Source organism: Lepus europaeus, chromosome 19 (assembly GCF_033115175.1).
Source record: "Lepus europaeus isolate LE1 chromosome 19, mLepTim1.pri, whole genome shotgun sequence".
Classification (NCBI taxonomy): Eukaryota; Metazoa; Chordata; class Mammalia; order Lagomorpha; family Leporidae; genus Lepus; species Lepus europaeus.
The window spans coordinates 36038861-36061363 of NC_084845.1; the positions used below are offsets into that span (position 1 = coordinate 36038861).

The 22503-nt window shown below is 39.0% G+C and overlaps 1 protein-coding gene across 1 annotated transcript in view; it reads left to right on the top strand.

The window, feature by feature from the left end:
- Window positions 1-22503, top strand: part of LONP2 (lon peptidase 2, peroxisomal) — a 111270-nt gene that overhangs the window by 29958 nt on the left and 58809 nt on the right. The window contains exon 8 of the mRNA XM_062177981.1: window positions 7459-7600. Coding sequence (XP_062033965.1) covers window positions 7459-7600 — 142 coding nt within the window. The remainder of the gene's footprint in view (window positions 1-7458; window positions 7601-22503) is intronic.

The following is a 22503-nucleotide window of genomic DNA, read 5'->3' on the forward strand; positions in this document are numbered from 1 at the left end:
TTTTTCTTTGAAAACCTGTTTGGACAGCCATGTGGAGTAGGGTGGGGCTGCTGGGAGGAAGGTAAGGCCAGTGTGCACTCCTCCCAAGGTGATGAAGTGATGGTGAAGAGGCACGGAGGAGAAACCCTGGAGAATTAGGGCCCAGCCACGGTGGCATCCGTGAGAATGTGTGGAGTTCCATGCAGTGGTTGAGACATTTGAGAAACACCCAGGTCTTGGCATTTGAGGACTGATCACATGTCACGATTAGAGTTCACAAAAAGTTTTGTTTTCCTCAGCCTCTGAGTAGGCACCACTGGTCTGCAGCCTTAAAACAGCCCAGGAGAAGCAGAGCTGCTCTGTGTCACCTTCCTTGCTTATTCTCTCGCTTTTGTGTCTTCTTTTCCTGTTTTCCCTTGCATGGGACGCTAGCCTTTTGCTAGAAGTACCTGTTTATGTGAAGGAAGGTGCCAATAAGTTGAGAATTGGTTTTGGAAACAACTGTGGATATGTATTTAGAGTTAAGTGGTAATGAGGAAAGAAGCAGCAAGGGTTGGTTTACAGGTAAATCTTAACAGTCATCACCCACCTGCTCGGTGTTGGCGCGTTGTGTATGCTTACGTTCTGAGCAGCTCGGAGGAGCAGTGGGCAGTGCTTGTGCCCCCATGCCAGCTCCCGCAGCTGCAGTCCTCAACACGGCTCACTGGGCTCATCTCCATGGGGATTGGCCCCTTGATCTGGTTTTATGGCTAAATTTTTATATTTAAATATGACATTTTTTCACTCAAAAAATATTCATTCAAGATGCTATGGGAGATAGAAAGATGACTCAGACACAGATCCTGCCCATAAAGACCTTACTATCTGGTAGGGGAGACGAAACACACATGTGACTGTTACATTTAAACAATTCAGTCTCTTCACAGCAATAAGATGAAAACCCCTCTTTCAGGATGTTTTATGAAATCAGTTTGCATGATTGTTTGTCATGAGTTGTTCTTTGATAAAACATACTTGTTATATCTCAAGTCACTGCTGATATTAACTCTTTGGAAGTATGTTACCAGTTTTGTGTTCAGATGATAAAATTATATCATTATAAGGAATCTGTGGCTCTCTGTTCAAACAAGATGAGAAGAAAAACAAGCTGTGGTTTTCATATGCCACCTGAAAAGGCAGAAGTTATAAATAAGTTAGCTATTTTATTATTAGTCCCTACAAGCGAGAAGTAACTGAAGCCGCAGACATTTACTGTATTTTTTAATCATAGTATACCAGTTTGCTCACTGCCCTCCTTAGAGCCTGTAGTTCCAGGTCGCTCTTCTTGGCCTTTCTAAAACAGGTGTGTTTTAAGACCTCAGACTAGGCTCCCAAATTGAATAGGAATAATAAGCCTATTATTCCTCCATTAATATGAGATTAGTCACCTTACTCTTTTCTAAATTGACCACTCACTGTCTACCATGCTCTAATTGTTAAATGGTATGTGGCACTGGCATTTCTAACATAACAGCTGCAGAGATAAAGCATAAATACTGGATTCATATCCCTAATGTGAAAATTCAAAATCTGGAATGCTGTAAAATCCAAAACCTTAGATCACCAGCATAATGCCAAAAGTGGAAAATTCCATATCTGGCCTTATGTGATGGGTCATAGTCAAAACTCAGGCACACTCGCCGGCGCCGTGGCTCAATAGGCTAATCCTCCGCCTTGCGGCACTGGCACACCGGGTTCTAGTCCTGGTCAGGGCACCGGTCCTGTCCCGGTTGCCCCTCTTCCAGGCCAGCTCTCTGCTGTGGCCCGGGAGTGCAGTGGAGGATGGCCCAAGTGCTTGGGCCCTGCACCCCATGGGAGACCAGGAGAAGCACCTGGCTCCTGCCATCGGATCAGTGTGGTGCGGCAGTCGCAGCGCACCAGCCAGGGCAGCCATTGGAGGGTGAACCAATGGCAAAAGGAAGACCTTTCTCTCTGTCTCTCTCTCTCTCTCTCTCTCACTATCCACTCTGCCTGTCCAAAAAAAAAAAAAAAAAACCCTCAGGCACAATAAAAATACTGTATAAAATTACCTTCAGGCTGTGTGCACAAGGTGTATGTGAAACACAAATGGATTTCATGTTCAGACTTGAGTCCCATCACCAGTATATCCCACTATATGTATGCAGATATTCCAAAATCTGAAAAAAATCTAAAAACTGAAATACTTATGGTACCAGGACTTTTGGATAAGGAATATTCAGCAAAAAATACATACTCAGGCAATTTAATCTGTATCTTACACTGCTTTGTATCACTTTATAATGTTTATTTAGCACAGAGCTCAACATAGTAAGTGCTAAGTGTTATTTGAATTCAGTAAGATGAAAATGTGATTATATTTTGGAAGTTATGCAGTGCTCTAGATGAGTTCATCCATTCTAATTATCCTAGAAAGATTTGGGAGTGACTGCTGGAGTCCTGAGAGTTGGATGTGTTTATACACACTGTGTGACAGTCTTACTTCCTTGGACTGTTTTTCTTTTTGAAATCATTAGGGTCTCCTTTGAGCTTATTGCTTGTTATGGTTTGAGATACACACCACACACACACATATACACATATACACACACACAGCACTGTTGGTAGAAAATTTTAAAAATAAAGAAAAAAATTCTCATTATTTTCTACCATACAGAAATAACCACTGTTAACTTTTCCTGCAAGACTTTTCATTGGGCATCTTTTATTGCCTCTTTTTTTCTTTATTAAGCAGCAGGATTGTGATCCTGCCCTTTCATTTAACATTATAACATATAACCATTTTTACATTACAGATTCTTTGTAAGTATCATTTCAGTCGCTTGCATTATAACATATAAGAGCCCTTTAATTAGATAGGCAAGAAATGCCCATTCTTTGCCTTTCTGTACATACTGGAAAAGATGAAAGAGTCCTGATTTTTGCATGTCATTGGCAGTAACAGGTTGACCAGCCTTCTGGATGCCTAGGTATGGAGCAGAATAGAAAAGCAGTTGGTTACTGTTGGTCTACAAATAGATGATATTGTAATTCTTTGCAGTTTTTTGAAGCATAAACCAGGCGTTTTTGAAAAATGGAAAGTACTTGTAACAAAATCTTCAACTATATTGATGTTTTTGACTCTGTTTAATCTTATACACTAGTTGAATAGTTGTGATGAATCTGTGACTTGCTTGCACAAGTTATAAGAAAAATATTAACTCTTCACTTCTATGAGAAATTCTAGGTAATATATTCAGATGGAAATAAGTCATTGAAGTGATATATTCTTTGCCAACTGTATTATATACCATGTTACTTTCCAGACACTACTGTATCATGAGGAAGCAGCAAATAGAAATGATTGCTATTTTTTAAAACAAACTTCAAATTTTAATCAGATTGAAATAAACTATAAAATTGATTTTCTTCACCAAAAATAACAGCTATATTTTCTGTATTATGTCTAGGTAAGCCACAAAATACTTATTTTTGTAGGTTTTCTAGGTTTTGCTTATAAGTCAAGATGAGTTAGTAGGTATAGTCATGGGAAAAGGTAAGCCAGTTGTCAGTATCCATTGCTTCTGATTCTGTCTTGACCATGAAATGCAAATGTTGAGCCTTACCTGCAAAAAACATTTATGATGATGCAGGCTTCACAAACGAATGTGGTTAACAACAATAACCAGATGTGTATTGCTACATTTTTCTCTATCTGCATATTCCACAAATTTATTCAAAGTATATTCTGTATTTTTTAGGATTTATTTTTTATTCATTTATTTGAAAGGCAGCATTACAGACAGCGATTTTCCATCTGCTGGATCACCCCCAAATGGCTACAAAGGCTGGGGCTGTGCCAGGCTGAAGCCAGGAGCCCAGAGCTTCACCTGAGTCTCCCACATTCAGTGCAGGGGCCCAAGCACTTGGGCCATCTTAGCAGGGAGCTGGATCGGAAATGGAGCAGCCAGGACTTGAACCAATGTTCCATATGGGATGTCGACATCACAGATAGTGGTTTAACCTACTACATGACAGCACTGGCCCCATATTCTTTATCTTCAATCAGTGAATTGCATGCTACTGTAACGTGGCAAAAGACAGAACTGAATAGAAAAAAATTAGAATAACATCAGAATACATTCATAGGAGGGTACTTTGAAAAGTTTAGACAAAATGGAAGAGATAAATTTGGAAGTTAATGCATAATTTTGAAAATTCATGCGCAGTTTTTTCATAATATGCCTGTCCCATGAACTTTTTGGAGACCCCCTGTTGTATACGACATTGAATGCTGTATTTCTAGAGTGGTTTCTGCAAAACTAAAAGATCTTTTCTTTTTATAGCTAAAGTAAGTATAAAATCCTTCCATAAAGTAGTCATCCAACCAGTTGATGTTAAATCAATAATCTTTTATTTCCTCTGATTTAAAAAAAAAAAAAAAAAAAACTTTACAGGGAAGACCAAGTCACTTGGCAATAAATCAAATGAACCACCTTGTTTTAGACTCAAAAGGTGACAAATTCGGTTTTTGCTTAATGTGGATTCTCTCTAATTTGATGTGAAATCATGTTGTACGGTGCCACTAGGGTACCATGGGTAAGCTGTTGTCTACAGTGCCCACATCCCACATGGGTGCCGGTTCAAGTCCTGGCTGCTCCACTGCTGATCCAGCTCCCTGCTATTGCACATGGGAAAGCAGTGGAAGATGGCCCAAGTGCTTGGGTCCCTGTACTCACATGGGGGGCCTGGAAGAAGTTCCTGGCTCCTGGCTTTGGCCTGGCCCAGCCCTGGATTGCAACCATTTGGGGAGTGAACCAGTGGATGGACGATCTCTCTTTTTCTTCCTCTTCCTCTTCCTCTTCCTCTCTCTCTCTCTCTCTCTCTCTCTCTCTCTGTGTGTGTGTCTTTCTCCTTTTCTGTAACTCTGACTTTCAAATAAATAAATAAATCTTTAAAAAAAAAAATAGGAAATCACTTTGTAGGCCTTGTCAGTAGCATCCAGTGCTGTTGTAATCATTGTTTTCTTGGTTTGATCTCTGGACTGGTGGCACGTATTTGCCACCGGTGGCTGAGGAACACCAAGGAAATTGAATGTGCTTGGTGCTATAAAAAGACTTTTAAAAGTTGCTTCCATGGAGCGGAAATTGAAATGTGACTCAGATTTAAATATACTGCTTTTGTTTTGGTTTGGTTTTTGGTACTTTTTCCAGGAAATCAAAATTAGACATTAGATAGCTGTTATTGATAGCATCTTAGGAAAGCTGTGCACTGTTAACTATGTGTGGGTTTTCCCTGTGTTCTTTCATAATCCTCATGTGATCCATGAGGTTGGCGGTATTATTATCCCAGTGTATAGATGAGGAACCCAAAGTAGTGTGCAGGGGCTGGTACATCCTTAACAATGGTGATAGGAAGATGCCGTGGGTCCCTGTGAGATTGAGCTGCTGAGGAACAGTGTGACCACTCTATTTCCTGCATCAACTCTGTGACAAGACTGGTCTGTTAGCACAGTGCCCACTGGCTGTTCACAGCAGGTGCCCATAAGTAGGCATCCGATCCACTGTAGAGTTGGTATATGTGGTAGGTATTACATTACTGGAAAGATCACTTTGTGAGAGATGGTCAGGAAAAGCTGCTTAGAATTGTTGGCATTCACACATGCAGGAGGAGATTTAAGAGCAAGCAGGCACCATATTCACAAATATTTTTAATGAAAATTGTCAGTGAAACAGGAGAGTAGTGACTGCAGGCTGAGGAGGCTGGTAGGACTAGATTGTGCTGAGCCTTGACCTCCAGACAGAGGAGTTAGGACCAATTCCATAGGCTCTGAGGAACAATGAAAAGTTTAGGAAGAATTGCTTGTGTGTAGTGGCTAGGGTCTAGGTTTCTACTTCTTTAAAGGGTGCCTGCATAGAATATTATTTTCTCTCCATGACTTTAGGTTAGAATTAAGTACCAGTTTTTGAAGTCTATCCATCAGAAAAATGAAAGGCAATTAGTACAGCAAGAAATGCCTCAGAGAAACTTTGAAATTTAAAAACAATTTCCTTGCCTTGCCAGTCTTAAAAATCGGAGTAATGGTAAATCTGTTAAGTTCTCCAGAGAAATAATATGAAAGAATTTATCAATGTTGCATGTTGCCCTGCATCCCATTCTGAAATCTGGAACGTGCTAATTCGTATTATAACAGGACGTTGTTTATTATCTTTGGTTCCAGGGCCTTGGTCACCTTCCCTGGATGAAAGGCATTCCCACGATATTTTAAAAGCTTTCTTGTCTTTCCAAAGGTCACTCTATTTATTCTGTCCTACTTTACGCCAGTCATGTGGCAGAGCTGAGGCCTGCCCCGTGAGTCAGCTTTGTACAGGCCGTGCGGTAGCCGTTGCCGCCCCACTTACCACTGCTGCTTTCCTAGGGGGCAGTCAGCCTCGGGCACCCTCAGACAGCATTTGCATTGCACCTGACTTAGGGAACAAGATTATAATTAAAATCAAATAATTGCTCCTTAAAGTAAAAATTTTGTAAAAAATAAAGGTTTCATAAAAGGCTTTAAAATAAAGGCTTTTTTAAAAATTACTTTTTTCAGTTTGGTAAACATGTTTGTTTTTATTTCATGCTACACTCTATCTCTTGTAATTATGCAGATGATTTTTATTTAGATATGGAACTGCAGCCTCTAATATTATTACACTCAACAGAACACCGGGCTGAACCTAATTGTGCCAGTTAGTACAGACCCAGTAGAGTTTTATTTGAAAGGCCAGAATTGTGGAATTTTGATGTAAATACTCTTAACCCTAAATCCTCTTACTATAGTTAGCAACAGCTTATTGCCTCTGAAAATCAGAAATTTTTCCTTTCTGTTATCCTTTTGGCCACATTCTGAGGGGCCCCTTGAACCCAGCATCGATGTCCATGAAGAGGAGGATAATATTCTTCTCGTCAGTTTCAGGGCAGCTGTATCAGTGTGTTACAAGGTGGTTATGTCAAGATGGGAGATTGCTTTGAAATACCATAATAAACATGGCAATGAAATTAGTGCACTTTAGACGTTTTGGAATCTCAAAGAGTGGGAACCATAACTGTATGAATTAAGTACAGTGCTTTTTCCATATCTGTAAATAGCATGCACTCTTTTTATATCATGGGCAGTGTGCAGCCATCATTAAGTATAAAATAAGAATTGAGTCTGATGGCTTGTTGATATATCATGTAGCCTTTTAAATTTGCATGGGGTCTTAAGTTTGTGGAAAATATGTGTTATGAAAAAAAATTATATGTGAACTTCAAATGTCTTTGCATAAAAACAAACTTTTAATTCCATTTTCCACGAACTTTTTGGAGTTCTGAACAGTCCTTCGGTGCTGTGTTACAGTAATAGCTAAATGGCTTCTTTGCGGGGCTGAGTTTGATTTGTGAATGGTATTGCTCTTGCCCCTGGCATCTGACCGCTGTGAATGCGCTGCTTGCTCTCTGTAGGCGCACCTATGTTGGCAGCATGCCTGGTCGCATAATCAATGGCTTGAAGACTGTCGGGGTTAACAATCCAGTGTTCCTGTTAGATGAGGTTGACAAACTAGGGAAAAGTCTACAGGGTGATCCTGCAGCAGCTCTGCTCGAGGTAAGATTTAAACAATTCACTGTGTCTTATCACATCTGAAGAGTATGGATGAGAGTAAATAATCATATGCAAGTCATATGCACATTGTTGTAGATTTTCTTAGGGAAAAACATGTTGGTACAGACTGAAGTCTGAAGCAGTTTGACTTAAAATGTCCTGGAGATTGTTTTCTGTTTTGTTTGTTTGTTTGTTTTTGATTTGTACTAAGTCTGCTCATTTTTCCTTTTTTATTTTTATTAAATAGTTTAACAGACTTGTATGTGTGTATGTTGTGTTGAGATCAGTAATCCTACAAAGTTATTTAAGACAAAAACAAAAACAGCAAGCAATCCCATCTCTTGGAGCCCTCCACTTCCTCCTCCACACTTTACCTCTGTAACTTCATTGGTTACCTCCATGTTCAGAATCACACGACTGTGTTGTTGCTTTTTGAGTTTTCAGTTTTGAGCATGATCTATAGAATCCCTTTCATAGAAGATGACTGCTTGCCTTTTTTTTCTTTCTTTTTTTCCCCCTCTATATTATTTTGGTACCCCAAATTTTACAGTATGAATTTTATTAAGTCCTTACTAAGTAATTATATTGATGATATAATTGCTTTTCAAAAATGAACCAGTAAGCTTTTTTTTTTAAAGATTTATTTTATTTGAAAGGCAAAGAGAGATACAGGAGAGATAGAAAAAGAGATCTTCCATCCTCTGATTGGCTCCCCAAATGGCTATCAGGGCTGGGCTAAGATGAAGCCAGGAGCCTGGAACTCCGTCTGAGTCTCCCGCATGGGTGGCAGGGGCCCAAGTACGTGGGCCATGACCTGCTGCCTTCCCAGGTGCATTAGCAGAAGCAGAGCAGCTAGAACTCAAACTGGTCCTCAGATAAGGGATGTTAGCATTGCAGACAGCAGCTTAACCTGCTGTACCACAATGCTGGTCCTTTGTGGTAAATTGTTACCATTTGGGTGCCAGTGCCATGGCATAGTAGGTAAGCCTCAGCTTGCGGTGCCGGCATCCCATATGGGCACCAGTTCAAGTCCTGCTGCTCCTCCTCTGACCCAGCTCCCTGCTATGTTGACTAGTCTGTGTAAAAACTACCATTAAACGATTATCATTTTTTTTCTTCCTATGTTCATCTTTTTGTTTTTTGTACATCTAAAGTAAAATCTTTTTCGAGTCAATAATTATTTTGTTTATTTATTGCACCAGCTATCTGATTCTCCTGTCAAAACATTCAGTCACTTGAGATGTTCTATCAGTTTTATCTTCACCTGAACATGAGTGCCTTCCTAGTGTCTCCCTTCATGTCCTGCTATGTTAGATTTCCTGTTTTCTGTGCCTTCCTCTTTCTTGGTTTATTGCTTCATTGTTTTTCTGTTTTTTTTTTAAGGTAAACAAATGTCTCATATTTCGTATATACAGATTTAGAAGCATAGTGATACTTCCCACTCTCTCTTTCTTCCCCCTCCCATGCTCCCACCCTTTCTCTTTCTTCTTCTTTTATTCCCTGTCTTAATTTTTACAGTGATCTGCTTCCAGTTTGCTTTATACTCTAAGATTAGCCCTACACTAAGTAAAGAGTTCAACAAATAGTAAGAAAAAAAGTACTGTTCCACAGAAGTACAGACAAGATCTGTAAACATTCATTGAATTTCAAAATGTCAAAATGTTAATTTCACTCCTATACATTACATTTTTTGGTGCTCTGTTAGTTACCACAGATTAAGGAAAATATTGTATTGGTCATTTGGGGACTGGTATATTTCACTAAGTATAATGGCTTCCAGGTGCATCCATTTGGTTGCAAAAGGCAGGATTTCATTTCTTTTTTATGACTGAGTAATATTCCCTACTATATATACATACCATGATTTCTTTATCCAGTCATCAAATGATAGACATTTGGGTTGATTCCATATCTTTGCTGTTCTGAATTGGGCTGCAGTAAACATGGGGGTTCAGATAGCTCTTTCATTTGCAGATTTGATTTTGGGTAAATTCCCAGGAGTGGGATTGCTAGGTCATATGGTATATCTGTTTTCAGCTTTATGAGCTGTCTCCAATACTGTCTTCCACAGTGGCTGTACTAGTTTACCTTCTCACAACAGTGAATTAGGGTACCTTTTCCCCACATCCTTACCAGCATTTATCATTTGTTGGTTTCTGTATGAAAACATTTCCAGCTGAGGTGAGGTAAAACCTCACTGTGGTTTTGACTTCCATTTCCATGATGGAAAGTGATCCCTGAGCATTTTTTTCATGTGTCTCTTGGCCATTTGACTTTCCTTTTTTTTGCAAAAAACCTGTTCAAGTCCTTGTCCCATTTCTTAACTGGGTGGTTTGTTTTGTTGTTGAGTTTCTTGAACTCTTTATAGATTCTGGATATTAATCCTTTATCAGTTTCATAGTTTGCAAATATCTTCTCCCATTCTGTTGGTGTCACTTTACTTTGCTGAGTATTTCCTTTGCAGTGCAGAGGCTTCTCCGCTTGATATAATTGCATTTCTCTATTTTGGCTTTGTTTGCCTGTGTTTCTGGGGTCTTTTCCAAGAAGTCTTTGCCTGTGCTAATGTCTTGCAGAGTTTCTCCAGTGTTCACCTGTAATAATTTGATGGTATCAAGTCATAGATTTAGATCCTTGATCCATTTTGAGTTGATTTTTGTACAAGGTGTAAGGTAGGAGTTTTGTTTCATATTTATGCATTTGGAGATCGAATTTTCTCAGCACCATTTGTTGAAGAGACTTTCCTTTCCCCAGGGATTAATTTTAGTTTTTTTTTGTTTGTTTGTTTGTTTGTTTGTTTTTTGTCAAAGATTAGTTGGTCGTAGACGTGTGGATTGATTTCTGGAGTCTCTATTCTGTTCCATTGGCTTACATGTCTACTTTTGTGCCAGTATCAGGCTGTTTTGATTATAATCTTGAAATCTGGTATTTTCATGGCTTTGGCTTTGGTTTTGTTGTTTAAGGTTGCTTTAGCTAATCAGGGGTCCCTTGTGTTTCCTTATGAATTTTAGCATCATTTTTTTCTAGATCTGAGAATGTCACTGGTATTTTGATTGGGATTGCACTGAATCTATAGTAAGAACATTTTGATGATGCTAATACTTCCAATCCATGAAAATGAAAGATTTTTCCTTTTTTGTGTGTGTGTTGTCTTATATTTCTTTCTTTAATGTTTTATAATTTTCATTGTACAGATCTTTTGCCTCCTTGGTTAAATTTATTCCAAGTTGCTTAATTTTTTTGTAACTATTATGACTGGGATTGCTCTTAGAAGTTCTTTCTTGGCCATGACATTGTCAGTGTATACAAAGACTATTGATTTTTTAAAAAGATTTTTATTTATTTTTTTGAGAAGTAGAGTTACAGAAAGAGGGAGAGACAGAGAGAAAGGTCTTCCATCTACTGGTTCATTACCCAAATGGCTGCAATGGCCAGAGCTGGGCCAGTCTGAAGCCAGGAGCCAGGAACTGCTTCTAAGTCTTCCATGTGGGTGCAGGGGTCCAAGCACTTGGGCCATCTTCCACTGCTTTTCAGGCTTTAGCAGAGAGTGGGATCAGAAGTTGAGAAGCTGGAACTAGAACTGGGACCTACATGGGATGTTGGTGCCGCAGGCAGAGGTTTAACCCACTATGCCACAGAGCCGACCCCAATTGATTTTTGTGTGTTAATTTTATATCCTGACACTTTACCTCTTCCAAAAGTCTCTGAATCGAGTCTTTTGGTTCCCCTAAATGTAGAATCATGTCATCTGTGAAGAAGGATAATTGGACTTCCTCCTTTCTATTTTGTTTCCCTTTGATTTCTTTTCCTTGCCTAATGGCTCTGGTTAAAACTTCCAGGACTGTATTTAATAGCATTAGTGAAAGTGGGCTTTGTTGTCTGGTTCTGAATGTTAATAGAAATGCTTCCAACTTTTCCCCATTCAGTAAGATGTTGGCTGTGGGTTTGTCATAAATTGCCTTGATTATTGATTTTCCTGTATTGAACCATCCCTGAATCATACCAGGGATAAATCCCACTTTCTTCAGGTGAATGAATGATCTTTCTGATGTGTTGTTGGATTCAGTTAGCTAGTATTTTTTGAGGATTTTTTGCATCTGTGTTCATCAGAAATATTAGTCTTTTAATTGAAGTTTTATGCGTTCACATTGGATAAAGTTCTCTTTCTCTGTTGTATCTTTTTCTGATTCAGGCATTAAGGTGATGCTTGCCTCACAGAAGGAGTATGGGAGGATCCCCTCCCTTTCAGTTGTTTTTCATAGTTTGAGAAGAATTGGAATTAATTCTTTAAAAGTCTGGTTGAATTCAGCAGTGAAGCCAGCTGGTCCTGAACTTTTCTTTGCTGGGAGGGTCTTTACTACTAATTCAGTGTTCATCTTGGTTCTTGATCTATTTAGGTTTTCTGTGTCCTCATGACTCAATTTAGTAGACTGTATGTGTCCAGGAATTTCTCCATTTCTTCTGGATTTTCCGATTTCTTGACATATAGCTGTTTATAGTAATTCCCAATATTTCTGTATTATCTGTTGTAATATCTCCTTTTCAATCTCTATTTAATTAATTTGGGTCTTCTTTCTCTAATTTTGGTTAGTTGGGCCAATGGTGAATCCATTTTGTTACCTTTTTCCAAAAAACCTGTTCTTCATTCACTGATCTTTTATAATTTTTTTGTTTCAATTTTGTTTATTCTTTAATTTTAATTATTTCTTCCTACTAATTTGGGATTTGATTTGTCATTGTTTTTCTAGGTCCTTGAAATACATCAATAGCTCATTCATTTGATGCCTTTCCAGTTTTTTTATGTAAGCGCAAGTTACTATAAACTTCCCTCTTAACATTGCTTTTGCTGTCTCTCATAAGTTTTGATATGTTGTAATATCATCTTCATTCATTTCCAGGAATTTTTTTTTTATTTCACTTTTGATTTCTTCTGTAATCCAGTGTTCATTCAGGAGTGTGTTCAGGCTCTGTGTGTTTTTTATATTTTCTTGAATTGTTAATTTCAAGCTCATCCCACTGTGGTCAAAAAAGATGCATGGTATGATTTCAGTTTTATTTTGAATTTACAACAACTTGCTTTATGGCCTAGCATGTGGTCTATCCTAGAGAAAGTTCCATGCATTGATGAAAAGAGTGTGTATTCTGCAACTCTGGGATGCAAGGTTCTGCAGATAACAGTTAGGTCCATTTGATCCATAGTGTAGAATAGCTCTGTTGTTTCTTTGTTGATTTTATGTCTGCTTGATCTGTCCATTGACAAAAGTGGGGTGTTGAAATCCCTCATTACTGTTTTATTAGGGTTTATGTCTCCCTTTATACTTCATCTTAGTCAAAAGGCCAAGAAGCAATTATGTCTCCCTTTAGATCCATTAACAGTTGTTTTAAATAGCCAGGCACCTTGGCATTGGGTACATATACATTTATTGTAGTCACATCTTCCTGTTGAATTGATCCCTTAATCATTACATAATTCCCTTCTTTTTCTTTTAACAGGTTTTTTTTGTTTTTTTTTTTTTGTTTGTTTTTGTTAATGGCTATTTTGTATGATATCAGGATAGCTACACCTGCTCAATATTGCTTTCCATTAGCATGGGAATATCTTTTTCCATCCTTTCACTTTAAGTCTGCATGTATCTTTGTTGGTGAAATGTGTTTCTTGTAGGCAGCAAATAGATGGGTATTGTTTTTTAATCCATTCAGCTAGTCTATCTTTTAATTGGAGAATTTAGGCCATTTACATTTAAGGTGACTATTGATAAATAATAACGTGGCCCTGCCATTTTCCCATCAATACTCCTATTGTTCGCTTTGGGTTTCCTTTGTACTTTTACTAGGAGATTTTATGCCTTCACATTCTTTCATAATGCTAACTTAATTTTTTGTGTGTTTCTGTGTGTAACATATCCTTAAGCATTATTTGTAAGGCTGGACAAAGTGGTGACAAATTCTTTCAATTTCTGTTTGTTATGGAAGGTCTTTATTTCAACTTCATTCATAAATGAGAGCTTTTCAGGGTACAGTATTCTGGGTTGACAGTATTTTTCTTTTAAGACTTGAACTATGTCTCTAGCCTGTAGGGTTTCTGATGAGAAATCAGCTGTGAGTCTAATCAGAAAAATAATCTGAAAGTAATCTGGTGTTTCTCTCCTGTACGTTATAGAATCTTTTCTTTATGTTTCACTGTGGTGAGTTTGATTATAGTGTGTCATGGTTAAGATCTTTTCTGGTCATTTCTATTAGGAGTTTTATGTATCTCGTGTACTTGGAAATACCCTTATTTCTCCAAATTAGGAAGTTTTCTATAATTATTTCACTAAATGGGCCTTCTAATACATTCTTTCCACACCTTGAGGAACTCCTAAGACATGTATGTTTGATTGTGTGATAGTATCCTATAAATCTCAAACATTGTTTTTAATTTTTCTGATTTCTTCTTTTTTTGGTCTGAGATATTTCTAGAGATTTGTCTTCTAGCTCAGATATTCTTTCTGCCTCACCAAGTCTGTTGTTAAGGCTTTCCATCATATTTTTTATTTGACATATTGAATTGTTCATTTTTAATATTTCAGTTTGATTTCTCCTTAAAATCACAATCTCATGGAAGAATTCTCCTCCATGTCATATATGGAATTCTTGAACTTGCTTCCTGTTGCTTCTGAGTAATCCTGCCATCATTCTTTTGAATTCCTTTTCAAGCATTTCATCAGTCTCTTCATCTTCACATTCTTTTTTTTTTTTTGACAGGCAGAGTTAGACAGTGTGAGAGAGAGACAGAGACAAAGGTCTTCCTTCCGTTGGTTCACCCCCAAATGGCTGCTACGGCCGGCACGCTGCGCCGATCCGAAACCAGGAGCCAGGTGCTTCCTCCTGGTCTCCCATGCGGGTGCAGGGCCCAAGCACTTGGGCCATCCTCCACTGCACTCCCGGGCCTCAGCAGAGAGCTGTACTGGAAGAGGAGCAACCAGACCAGAATCCGGCGCCCCGACTGGGACTAGAACCCGGTGTGCCGGCGCCGCAGGCAGAGGATCAGCCTAGTGAGCCGCGACACCGGCCCCATCTTCACATTCTAATATTGAAATGTGGTTGTGTTCCTTCAGGGAAGTCATGTTATCTTTCTTAACCTTGTTTCTTGAATTTCTGCATTTATTTTCAGGTCTTTGTGGAAATACTTGTTGGTTTTCTCCTCTCAAAGATTTATTTTTTAACTGTGTTTCTGTGGCTTAGTGGAGTGTCTGCTCTTTTAATGAATACCAGGAGGTGTGTGCTGGGTGTGGCCAGGGAGTTCTGGTCTGTGCTCTAGGGCGGGGCAAGTATCCAGGGTGACACCCAAGCTGAGCATGGTAGATCTCTCCATCGTCTGCAGAAGGGTGTATGATCAGCTCTGTTGGCATAATCACACCCTCACCTCCTCTCTTCCAAGGGGATCAGTGCCCAGGGTTAGCCCCCAGTGGTGCAACACTCACCTGCACTGCCACGTGGAGTGCACAGAAGATCTGTACAGTCCTCAGTGTGAGCACGATCCCTCTGCAGTGACCACCCTGGGCAGTCAGGGAGATCTGAGCCTCCGGCACCAGACACAGTGATTGCCCAGAGACCCAGTTCCACCCTGTGTCCTCTTGTGCAGAGTTCCCACAGTCACGGAGTGCAGACGATTCACTCTGCCACACTAGCCTGTCCCATCCACAGTGAGAGCAGATGTATTCCCAGAGTTAGCTGTCCTGACAGCCTGGGCCCCAGAGTGTGTGATATGCTAAGAGTGCTGATGCCCAGCCCCCTCAACCCTCCAGCAAGACTCAGGGTCATTGGGGAATGTTGGTTTTTTCCTCTGGTTACATCCCCTGATCATATGTGCACACAAGAGTTGCTGCTGCTGTTACTGGTGTCCAAAACCTCTTCAACTTTATTTTTAAAAAAAATTTCTATGAGTTAATCGTTTCAATTTTTTTTATTTCTCTAGATGTTCTTATATAGTATGAACCCTGCTCTTGTTCCGTAGTTACAGTATATCCTTTTATTTCTGTGAGAAAGAGACTGATAAATAAATCCATCTTTTTTTTTAAAAGTTATTTGATCAGCAGAGTTAAAGAGAGAAAGATAGGTCTTCCATCCACTGGTTCAATTCCCAGTGGCTGCAGGAGCCAGGGTCTTCCTCTGGGTCTCCCACATGTGTGGCAGGGGCCTAAACACTGGGGCCATGTGCTGCCTCCCCAGGTGCACCAGCAGGGAGCTAGATCGGAGGCTAGCTGAGGCTAGCCTGAGACTCAGGAAGAAGGGGGGGGGGGGAGGTAGCAGTGCCGCAGCACACCACACTTGTGCACTCAGAGAAGCACGTGTTTTCAGTTTGTGTGTTCTGTGCCTGAGGTCCCTGTGCAGGGATCCCCAGTTTAAAGTTATCAGGAAAATAGAACATCACTGCTTTGCTGGAGGGACTTGACTGCTTCGTAAGTTCACTTAACTTGCCCTTGTTTCAATACTTCTGTCCGTCCTTGCTTGAGTAGAATGTTCCTGATTCAGGTTGACTGGTAAAATTGAGAGGAAACCTACTTATACAGGGTTGTTTTATTTTATGGCTAATTTATGCTCTCAAGGAAATATATACTAGATGAGAACATCATAATACATAAATATGAGAATAGTTACTCTGAATAAGAGAATAAACTTGTTCTGCCTTATAAAAATTTTTAAAAACTATATATATATAGATATATAATTGAATCTATACATTGAAAATTGTGTTATCTTTGATAACAGCACAAAGGTGATGGGTAGAAGTGAAGGTGTTTTGGAGAAAGGAGATGATGTGAGGTGAGAAATCCATAGAAACAAATGAAGAGGCATTAATAAAGAGGTTACTATCACAGACCGTATAAATACATACTTGCTCTACTTTTTTTTAAGTTTCTTCTTTTTCAGTAGACATACAATTATATAAAATAATAATTTTTAAAACATACCATTGGTTTTCAAACATAAATCAGCAGCCGGTGCCTGCAGTGCCAGTATCCCATTTGGGCACTGGTTCAAGTCCCGGCTGCTCCACTTCCAATCCAGCTCTCTGCTATGGCCTGAGAATGCAGTAGAAGATGGCCCAAGTCCTTGGGCCCCTTCAACCACGTGGGAGACCCAGAGGAAACTCCTGGCTTCAGATCAGTGCAGCTCTGGCCATTGCGGCCAACTGGGGAGTGAACCAGCAGATAGAAGACCTCTCTCTGCCTCTGCCTCTGCCTCTCCTTCTCTCTATGTAACTCTGACTTTCAAGTAAAATAAATAAATCTTAAAAAAAAAAGATTACGATAATGGGCATCATCCATGATCCCCAAATTACCCACATGCTCACTTGTGATCTCTCATCCTTAGGGAACCATTGGTCTGGTTTCTGTTACTATAAATTATTTACATTTTCTGGAATTTGACGTAAATGGAATCATTAGACTGCATTTTTCTTTTATCTAGCGTCCTTCACTTAGCACGTTTACTGAATTTCACATATTCTTTCATATTGTGTCAGAAATACCACCATTGTTATCACATTTTTTTAGACTTTCGGATTTTTAAAGGGTTTGGCTATTAAAAATAAAGCTGCCAAGAACACTTCTACACAAGTCATTGTGTAGACATAAACTTATCTCTTTGATAAATACTATGAATGGAATGGCTTGGTCATACTATAGGTGGCATATGCTTAACTTTTTAAGAAACTCCCAAATTACTTTTCAAAGTGGTTGCATCACTTTATATTTCTACCAGCGATGTAGAAGAGTTCCAGTTTATTTCACATCTTTACCAGCATTTGGTATATGGTACATTTTTGTAATTTTAGTCATCTTTGTGGGTATATTTTGTTACTTTATTGTGATTTTGATTTGCATTTCACTAGTGATTAATGATGTGTTGAGCATCTTTGCATGTTTCTCTTTGCCATCCCATATCTGATTTGGTGAAACATCTGACTCTTTTGCTCATGGTTTAGTTGAATTGTCCTTTTATTATTAAGCTGTAAGAATTGTGTTCTAGATACATTTTCATTGTCTGATACATGTTTTGCAGTTGTTTCTCCATTGTGTAATTCACCTTTTCATCTTAGTGACAGTGTCTTTTACAGAACAATTTTTTTTAATAAAGACCATTTTTTCTTTCTTTTGTATCATAATTTAAAATGTTTTTTTAAACCATTGTCACACAGATTTTCTCCCACGTTTTAGGAGTTTTATATTTTTATCTCTAACATTTGGATCTGTGATCATACTGAGTAAATTTTTAGTATATGTGGTAAACATCAAAGCTGTCCTTTCTTCTTTTTTCATTTGTTTCTTCTTCCCTTCTTTCTCCTCTCTCCCCTACCCCTTCCCTCCTTCATTTTTTATTTATTTTTTTGTTTGTGGATATTCAGTTCTGATATTATTTGTTGGAGAAAGTATCCCTTCCCCCTATTAAATTGCCTGGAATATCTTTGTCAGATACTGTTTGATAGATTGTGTGGGTATCTGTTATATTCTTAGTTCTCTATACTGTTCCACTGATGTATACATGTGTATTAACAGTGCCACACTGAGCTTATTCTACTGCTCTATAATAGGTCTTCAAATCACATAATAGTATCTCTCCAACTTTCTTATTCAAACAATTTTTAGCTATTCAAGGTTCTAGTTTATAATATGCTTTTCCATTTAAATTTTAGGAGTTTCTTGTCAATTGCTACAAGACAATTTGTTGAGGTTCTGCTAGGACTTTAGCATATCATTGAATCTATCATTTGGAGAGAACTGTTATCTTAAAAATATTGTACCTTCCCATCCATGAACATGGTATTTCTCTCCTTTTATTTTGTCTCCCTTTCTCTCTGCAGTGATTTGCTTTCAGCACATGGGTTTGTGCTTTGTCAGATTTATCTCTAAGTTCTTAGTGTTTCTTCATGCTGTTTTTTTTTTTTTTCAGTTTCTGATTGTTGCCAGCATAAACAAAAAGTACAATTTATGTTCGCTATATTGACCTTGTAACCTACAACCTCCTCCAATGGGTGATGATTCTGGTTGTCCTTTTATATATATAATGTGTGACATTAACATTATTGAAATATTTGTGGGTACATACAAGTTTTTGATACCTTGTGAGCTTCACTATATGATGATAGGATGGGGAGGTACTTTCCCCAAATATCAGAATCTATAGATCTAAAAGATCTTATCTCTTGGACCTCTCAGTGTCTCCAGAGAAGGGCCCTCTAGACCCTCTGTGAAGGGTTGTTAATCTGTTTCTATCCTGAACTCAGTTGACTTCCACTTTTACTCAAGAGTTTAGAGGAGTGGTGTTTTAAAATTTTAAATACTTGTTTTTTTGTGATTTTAATGTTTGTCTGAGAATGTTACTTAAATAATTTCTTTACTGTGGAATTGATTGGAGATCTGTTTTTGTAAGTTTCCCCATAGACTCTAGGAAAGACAGCTTCTACTGTTTTGAGAATGCTGAGCTAAATTGAGGTCCCAGTAGCAGAGTGGCTCATCAACCTGTCATAACAGGAAGTGAAGGGGAGCTGGATGTGGGTATTTACAGGGTGCCTCTCAGGATATTTCTTTCACCTGGCAGACGGGCGGGTGCGTCACTGTCCCAGCCACAACTAGGGAGACCCCTCCCACAGGAAACTTGTTTCTCCCACAGGAAACTTGTTTATTCTGACAGAGGCTTTGAGGCTCTTGTCTGACTGAATTTCCTGTTGCTTAGGGAGTCCTGTCTTTTTTTATCTCTTTGGGCCTTCTTTTGATTGGAGGAGGCCCACCCACGTTATGGAGGACCACTGCTTTACTTGTTCACCATTTCAACCATTTATATAGTAATTATGTCCAAAGCGCTCTCTAACACATAGAATTAGTCACCAAAAATCATGTAGAAAAACTGTGTTTCGTAAGTCGCGCTTCCCTCTGCAGTTCTTTGTGCAGTTATTGTTATTAAGGCACACTGTTTATATGGTAAGCCTATCAATATGGTAATACATAGGTGATTCTCATTATTGACAGTAGTTATTTTCTGTGAAGTCACAGTAAACAGTGAATTAGCACATAGTGCATTATTACTCCAAGGGGAAGTAGAGGATTAGGTTCCTGTGAGCCAGTCTATCAACTGATCAGTACAGAAACTTCTATATATATATATAAAACAAGACCAGGAAAAGGATACTTGTTTAGAGTATGAGAACGGAAACAAGGCAGAACGTCATCTTATTTGACCTCAGCTTTTTTTTTTTTTTTTAACTTTTATTTAATGAATATAAATTTCCAAAGTATAGCCCATGGGTTACAATGGCTTCCCCCCTCCCATAACTTCCCTCCCGCCCGCAATCCTCCCCCTTCCCGCTCCCTTTCCCCTTCCATTCATGTAAAGATTCATTTTCAATTCTCTTTGTATACAGAAGATCAGTTTAGTATATATTAGGTAAAGATTTCAACATTTTGCCCATATAGCAACACAAAGTGAAAAAACTACCATTGGATTACTAATTATAGCATTAAATAGCAATGTACAGCACATTAAAGACAGAGATCCTACATAATTTTTTTTAAATTAATTAATTTTCTATGCCATTTCCATTTTAACACCAGGTTGTTTTTTTTTTCATTTCCAATTCTCTTTATATACAGAAGATCAATTCAGTATATAATTAGTAAAGACCTCATCAGTTTGTGCCCACACAGAAACGCAAAGTATAAAAATACTGTTTCAGTACTAGTTGTAGCATCACTTCGCTTTAGACGACACATTAGGGACAGATCCCACATGGGGTGTAAGTACACAGTGACTCCTGTTGCTGATTTAACAATTTGACACTCCTGTTCATGGCGTCAGTAATCTCCCTAGGCTCTAGTCATGAGTTGCCAGGGCTATGGAAGCCTTTAGAGTTCGCTGACTTTGATCTTATTCCGATAGGGTCATAGTCAAAGTGGAGGTTCTCTCCTCCCTTCGGAGAAGGGTACCTCCTTCTTGTTGTTCTAGTACTATTGGTTGAACTCAGTAATTAACACATAATTATTCTTAGGTGTTTAAATTTTAACTGAAAAGTGATCCCTGTTAAATCTAAGAGTGGAAAAAGAGAGGGAGGAGATGAACAATTTGGAACATGCTCAATCGGACTGGCCGCAAATGGTGGAGTTAGAAATGTGCCAGGGGATTCCAACACAATTCCATCAAGATGGCATGTACCAATGCCATCGCACTAGTCCAAGTGATCAATTTCAGCTCACAATTGATAGCTCTGATAGGTCTAAGAGTCAAAGAGATCACACAAACAAGACAAGTATCTGCTAATACTAACTGATAGAATCAAAAAGGGAGAGAAAGATCCAACATGGGAAGTGGGATACACAGCAGACTCATAGGATGGCAGATGTCCTAAACAACACTCTGGCCTCAGAATCAGCCCTCAAGGCATTCAGATCTGGCTGAAGAGCCCATGAGAGTATAGCAGGCATGGAAAGCCAAGATATCATGGAAAAAAAAAAAAAAGACCTAAATGAATGATCTCTGGGAGTGAGATCCCAGTGGAAAGAACGGGGCCATCAAAGAAGTAGCCTGGTCTATTAGCAACGAACTCTCTCAGTTTTTGTTTATCTGGAAATGTCTCACTTTTTTCTTCTTTTTTATAGTTTTGTTGGGTATAGTGTTCTTGATTGGCAGCCTTTTTGTTTCTGCATTTTCAGTGTGTCCTCAGTGCATTTTAGTTCCTAATGTTGAGGCAAATGGTAGCCTTTTGGAGGGTTCCTTGTACCAAACGAAAGCAGTATTTTCTTGTTTTTAAAATTATTTGTCTTTTTTTTTTTTTTTTGACAGGCAGAGTGGACAGTAGAGGGAGACAGAGAGAAAGGTCTTCCTTTTTGCCGTTGGTTCACCCTCCAGTGGCCGCCGCGGTAGGCACGCTGCGGCCGGCGCACCGCGCTGTTCCGATGGCGGGAGCCAGGTGCTTCTCCTTTTTTAAAATATTTATTTATTATTATTTATTTGAAAGTCAGAGTTACACAGAGGAGAGGCAGAGGGAGAGGGAGAGAGAGAGAGAGAGAGAGAGAGGTCATCCATCCGTTGGTTCACTCCCCAATTGGCCGCAACAGCCAGAGCTGCGCCAATCAGGAGCCAGGAGCTTTTTCCAGGTCTCCCATGTGGGCTCAGGGGCCCAAGGATTGGACCATCTTCTACTGCTATCCCAGGCCATAGCAGAGAGCTGGATCGGAAGAGGAGCAGCCGGAACTAGAACTGGCGCTCATATGGGATGCCGGTGCTTCAGGCCAGGGCGTTAACCTGCTGCACCACAGCACCGGCCCTAAAATTATTTTTCTTTTGACAGATCAACTATCGTTTGTCTAACTGAGAATCTTTTGAGTTAATCCAGTGTTTGTAGAGCTTTTTGGGTGTGTAAATTAATGTTAACTTGGGAAATATTTGGCCATTACCTCTTCATATTTTCTCTGTGCCCTCTTCTCTCCCCCTCTGAATTTCCCATTGTGGAATGCTGGTAATTTTATGGTGTGCCTTTGGTCTCTGAAGTGCTGTTTCTGTTAATTATACCTACTTTTCTTTTGTTCTTCAGACTGGATAGTCTCAGTTGCCCTGGCTTCAAGTTCACTGATTGTTCTGCCAGCTGAAATTGTTTTAGCCCTTCTACTGAATCTTTTATTCAAGTTACCATACTTTTCAATTCTAAAATTCCTGTTTCTTTTTCTTTTATCATTCCTGTCCTTTTATTGGTATTTCCTGTTTGTCAAGACATCATTGTTATGCTTTCCTACAGTTCTTTAGTAGACATGATTTCCCTTAGTTTTTCTTTTTTGGTAAACATGTAACATAAAAATTGTCATATTTAGCATTTTTAAAGATTATTTAACTATTTGAAAGGCAAAGAGAAGAGAAATCAATCAACCACGGCCTTA